This window comes from Atta cephalotes (genome assembly GCF_000143395.1).
Source record: "Atta cephalotes unplaced genomic scaffold scaffold00009, whole genome shotgun sequence".
NCBI classification, from domain to species: domain Eukaryota; kingdom Metazoa; phylum Arthropoda; class Insecta; order Hymenoptera; family Formicidae; genus Atta; species Atta cephalotes.
The window spans coordinates 3,628,972-3,635,439 of NW_012130073.1; the positions used below are offsets into that span (position 1 = coordinate 3,628,972).

At 30.9% G+C, this 6,468-nt stretch overlaps 1 protein-coding gene across 1 annotated transcript; it reads right to left on the bottom strand.

Moving 5' to 3' along the window:
* Positions 1-1,926: 1,926 nt before the first annotated feature.
* On the bottom strand, positions 1,927-3,248 carry LOC105627516 (type-1 angiotensin II receptor-associated protein). Its single transcript, XM_012208797.1, has 6 exons — positions 3,210-3,248; positions 2,969-3,003; positions 2,758-2,869; positions 2,575-2,650; positions 2,311-2,448; positions 1,927-1,997 (listed from the first exon to the last, which is right to left on the bottom strand). Exons 1-6 carry the CDS (start codon positions 3,246-3,248, stop codon positions 1,927-1,929), a joined length of 471 nt encoding a protein of 156 aa, XP_012064187.1.
* Between the last annotated feature and the right edge of the window lie 3,220 nt (positions 3,249-6,468).

The following is a 6,468-nucleotide window of genomic DNA, read 5'->3' on the forward strand; positions in this document are numbered from 1 at the left end:
CACGCACACACATGCACACGTACACACATACACACGCACATACCGCTCACACTGTTGCACATGACAGCGAATGGCGACGGACGTCTCTTTAACGCGTTTCTAGGTTATGTTATTCGCATCCCGGCGCGGCGCCGCGATACACGCGAGGGCGAGGATGAACCCACGGAGCCAACGGAGGGATAATCGTAGAGTAGTAAGAGAGTAACCAGGACGCGGGGAACACGAGGTAGAGAGCCGTTGCTCTCGTCGCTAGTTGTCGTCGACGGGGCAGCACTGTCCAGGGCACTGACAAGCGAACCAAAACACAGAGCGAGGTAAGGCCCTGGCGGCCGTCGACGACACGATCGGCCGACGCGCCGATCCTCGGCGCGATCGCGGGCTCGATCGACCGCCGGCCAAAATGCCGATAGAATTTGACAATACGCACGACGCACCGGGTAAAGACACTAGACACACCGGAAAAGGAGACAGAGGGAGAGAGAGAGAAAGACGTCCGTCGCTTTATCCTCTACACGGGCCACATACGGCGCAAGGTATACCCGTGCGCGAGAAGAGACACGGACACTATCGACGACGCACACTCACCAGACTGCTTGTTGGCGATCTTGTTGAAACAGTTCTGAAAGACCTCGTAGAGATGCATCGGCTCGTCGTCGCTGGCCGCCATGTTTTCGCACGAGATGTGAAAACGAGTGGACGTTCCGTGATCGAGGCGAGTGGGCACGGTTTCGCGGTGCGGCCGCGCGCGGAGCCACACTCCTCCCGCTACGATCACCCACACTACTGAAGTGTGCCGCTTCACGGACGCGGCTCTTATACCCGCGACACTGGCGCCATCAAGCGTTCCTGGCCGGGCACCGCCAATTCGCTCGCGCGCCGTATCTTCGAAATATAGCAAAACTGATTGTGAGCATCTTAACATCATGGAACAAATCAGAATAAATTTAGAGTCATTCGATTTTTCCTAGAAAATACAATAGAAATCTAGGGAATAATTGTAAATAATTCTAACTTTATTTTTAGAAATAACAAATAAAAAAAATTTGTGAATAATTTCAAGAAATTATATCATCGAGATAGGAAGGATTTACTGGATCGCAAACTTTCGGGAAAATTTTCTCTCGATGACGATGAGATTGCATTAAAATTTTTTATTCGCAAGTCAATAGTAGAAATAGTTATACAGAATAGATTTTGAATGTATTAAAAATATTAGGTACATGCAACGATCTGCGTAAAAATATATATAAGATTTAAAACGTTGTATTCGATTAATTCTAAACAATAAAAATAATTAACAAATATGATTAGCTAATTAAAGTAATTTATGCCTCTGTAATATTGCTATATTATTATTGCTATGTTATTATATTTGATTAGATAAAATATAGAAATATATCATATATTTAAATATGATTATATAAATTATATTTTACTAGACTGTATATATATATATATATATATATCTTGACATATTGCACAAAATTCAACTAAAAAATAAAAAATTAAGTTATAAATAAAAATATATAATCTTTAATTTTTTTTAAGAAACTTTTAACAAAACGTTATGTATTTAAACATAGCATTCATTAATGCTAATATAGCATTAATAAATAATCTTACAAAATTATAATCTAAAATTATGTCACAACATGTATATATTATATGGATTTAATTCTGGTGGTCTATTTGAATTTATTTAACTCACAATATTTAATTTCTTACTACTATTCTATTTAAAAACTTTTTTCTCTGATATTTACTTTCTGGTATTTCATCTCTAATGCAAGATCTTTTTTTCTGTAAATGTTTTTTATTTTTTAGAACTTTTTAATCATATTAACTCATGATCGTATAGTAAATTTTAACAGATCAGCAGAATTAAAACAGGATAAAAAAAATTTTTCAAACAAACTCTATTCAATCTTAAACTCCCTCGAAATCGGAGTTTTGTGGGACGGGATGAGAAATTTCTTCGTACTCTTGCCTGCCGTAACCTATAAAGAATTTAAACAAAGTAACATAATTAATATGTATGTGACGGAGTCTAATTTTATTTACAATCATTAAAAATATCTGTTGCAGCACATTATACTTTCATGCAACATAAATTCAAGCAAAAAGCAGTCTTAACAGAAGTGCCATAACTGGATACATAGATATCTAAGTAGCTAAAAATCATAGATTATTAATAATGCACAAAATAATTGCAGTTTGCAATAAAGCATACGTGCACATACTTAAAATCAGATCTTGACGAAGCACTGACGCACTACAAAAGCGTAGACGTGTAGCCAGTGATTTACTGACCCATGGCAGGACTTGGTGCGAATACTGTAGCTAAGTTGCCATTTCTTCCTTGGCCTATTCTCAACAGATATATACTCGAGATAGGACGAACGATTAAGTTTATGATCATAACAGCTGCGCTAAATTTTTCAGACCCATCTACAAATTAATGAAATTAAGAGTTAATAAAACTTTTTGATCAATAAATAATTTGTAATATCTTATTTTCCTTCTTTCTTTATTAACTGCAATGTATATATGTATATACATATATTCAATATTCACCTGTGATCATACTTGGATAATAGAGCGCTAATACGATAACATCAAGAAATATAGAGAATACATTTATGAAAAATGCCTGTAAAATATACATATATATATAAAATTACAGCCAATTTCAAATAAAAACAAATAAGTTCTCTCTTTTTACTTTTATATAATTTACAAATTGCAATAATAACTTACAAATTGCAATGGTTCATCAGATTCAACATTATGAACAGCCCAAAATATACAAACAAAGAATAGCAAGTTATAGAACAGTACAGATTTGGGACACCAATTCCCTTGCATACCCCTGTAATGTATCTTACATTTTATACATATTATAAAAATACAAGTTCTGATAAATACATAAAATCTTTCCACTTCAGCAGAGAATCCAAGCTGTCCTTACCATGATACAAGTAGCAAGTGAATGGCAAATATAATCTGAAAAATATAATTATAAACAATATTGGTTTTATTGATCATGCAATATTTATAAATTGAACTGCTAATCGAAGAACAAAAATAAGTTATGAATTCAAATACACACTTAAATGTCAATTAAAAATACAATATTACGTCGTGAATATAGATGACAACATTGAAAACGCACACATTGAATAAGAAAGGATGTTCAGTTCATACATTACCTTTAAAGGAAAATGGGATAAATTGGTTAGATTAGGCATCTTTGCCGCGCAACGGTAGTCAATATACCAATAATGACAGAGAGAATGAGACTGATTAATTGAAATGAGATTTAAAACATATTTCTCTGACCGACAAAGAAATATCTAATCTGCGTTTTACGCCTACAATTTTCGATTAGACGACACATACGTATGAAACTACATTACTGTATAATCATATATAGCGTATATCAGCTGTGCATCAGTAGCGCCAAACAACGTCTTTTGTAGCTATTGCTATCTAACTGCTTTACCTAAAATTGGTAAAATTGTTTCTACTTGTTTTTACTAATGTAGATTAATTTAATCACTGACGAGAAACTATTAAAGAATGACATCCTTGTGGGAGTTCGCATCCTTATAAATATTGAAGTGATTAAGGGTTTTAAACTGATAATATTGAACTTTTACTAATTTTATGATTTATTAGTTCAGTAGACATATTTATGTATTTATAACTTAATAATACTCCATTTTTCTTTAAAACTGTGATTTCAGTGTTATCGTTAAAGTTTGATTATCAAGATCAGAGATAATAACTGCAGAGAAAAAAATTATAATTTTTCTGCAATAAATAGGATATTATAGCTTTATAAGTATGCATATTTATTTATGGGATGAAACATTTATGTAATAAAAAATCATGAATTTAATAATGTATGAGCCAAATATTTATGTTAATAACAAATTTATATCAATTGTCAGCGTAATGTCAGCATTTTCAATTACCTCCCTTAGGGTCCTTTTTATACCGCCGAAAATTGCCCAAGGTTGATGGTCTTTAATATTATCTCGTCGGTAATTTAACTTACCTTTTATTTTTTTCTAATTCTAAAAATTAAAAAGAATAAAGAGTAAATTAAATCAAGATTAAAATCTATAAAATATAAAATTACAATATATTATAGTTCAATCATTGATGAGATCAGGGCACAGTAGATCAGAGTACGTTGGCTTGATTATAGGACTAAACTCTCGCACAGTTCATCTTTCTTCTCTTTTTTCTCATCAATGAAAAGAAAAAGAGAAAAAAAAAAAAAGAGAAAAATGTAAAACAGTGCAAGTTTCATTAAAAAGAACAGGTCATTTATGTATCAAATGTCAAAATAAATCAAATGCCATTATGTTACATGCACGCATATTAATCGTATCAGAAAGAAACTTGAAAGATGACGCGAAGGCCATTTTCCTGCAACCGCAAAAATGACGCCGCACACTATAACTGTCCTCTAAAGAAATGGATGTAAACTACACCACAATATCCATTTTTTGCGGTGCTCCTGATGAAAATAGATTGCTGAAATCGCTGAAATAATTAAAATATATCGAATTAATAGAGATTCAGATTTCTCTCTGCCTGTAGTCAGATCTTATATTTAAGATCGTCTTAAGTACAATCTTAAGATGTCATGAACTAATCAGACAGCCGCATTAGCATCTTAGGACATTGAGATAGTCTTAAAATAAGAATTGATTGAATACCGAAATGAATGCATATTGCACACTGGAGAGATGAGCGTCAAGCGATATCCATATAAGAACTCTGCTTTATATCGTTAAGTACAACAAAGTAGAATTTTCACGATCGAAGCTGATATGTAATATAAGAAATTTATTTGTTAAAATCTTTAAAATATCTAATTTTAAATATACTGTTGAAATTAAAAAAAAACAAATATAGGTTTTCAAATATAGCACGGGAAACATGGCGGACCAATCAATGCGCTACTTTATCATATTGCAATTTGCAATTTGAAAAGTTGGAATTCTTCTAATTGTAAGCAAATTACATTTAATTTAAAGTTGTATAAAGAAAATTTAAATGAATAAAAACGAATCAATTTGTATAAGAGGCCCACCACCTCCGTCGATTTTATTGGCGGTCCTTTTTTCTTTGTAAGTATACTTATTCGTAAAAAAACGAGCTATCAATAAATTCAGTAGTCCATTTTTGCAGGTAAGTATATTTTAAATTTATTTTTTATTTTTATGTCCAATTATTTTATTGTATTTCGCTAATCATATTGCATTTTTTAATATTATCTTTTATTGTAATCCTTTACACATTTAATAATATAATAATAATTGTTTACAATATAATGTACAATTATAAATGCTGTTCGAAATATAAAAATTATATTATAGAAGCATATAATTAACAAAATTTAGTAATATGGGATTATATAAAACGGCGAAAATACATACGATAACACAAATTTTTTTAAATATCAATGTTTAATGAAATATTGATAAATGCAGAATGAAATACTAACAAGAATTAAATCGCATTTACTATTAATTATTAATTTGTGATTATAAAACTCATTAATGTCACGATAAAAATTAAGTCACTAATATATTTACGACAGCACTTTTACCGCGTTCAAAATAACTATCCCAATAATTTGATCACATCAAAGTTCCCTTTGCCTTGTTTTTACGCTGGTTAGTATCTGATACAAAGATGAACAATTTTCATAGGAGAACAAATTTGATGTATTTTCCAATTCTACATCAAATTCACAAAATTCATTCACAAAGAAAAATTAAGCAATCCGTCAAACATCACCGATCTTATTACAGGACAATATGAATCCCGAATCTTCCAGACCACTTATTATAGTAATAATTTTAGTGTCAATTATAATTACGATTATACAATTTTATCGCATCTTTAATATAATATTAAAATTCGCGAGAAAATATGTTCTATCACACATTACTAAAAATCATATAAGAATAGAATAATTTCCTTATAGAATATGGTTACGAAGGAATATATTTAATAATAATAAAATACATGCGTTATTGTAATTTTTTATATGTATGGATACAAAAGTTTCTCGGATACCAACTGTTCGCGATAAATCGAATCTGATAATAACGGAATTTTAAAGAACTATATTTTCAAACTAAAAAATTTATTATATAAAATTTAACGATTCTCATTTTTCTGTATTTTTCCACAATTTTAATTATTAATATCCCGCTAATATGAGGGTACCCATTCGACTTATCTCGAATTTTTGACTTACACATTTTTTATTAATTTTTTTATTAAATGTAATCATGTTTTAACAATATCATTGTTAAAAGAACACAGTATTTTGTAAAATGGTAAAAATTATCTAAATCGACAAAAATCAAAAATTTGTTAAATATAATCTCATAACATATATCTGCATGTATTTTATCATAAAAAAAGTACACATAAATTAAT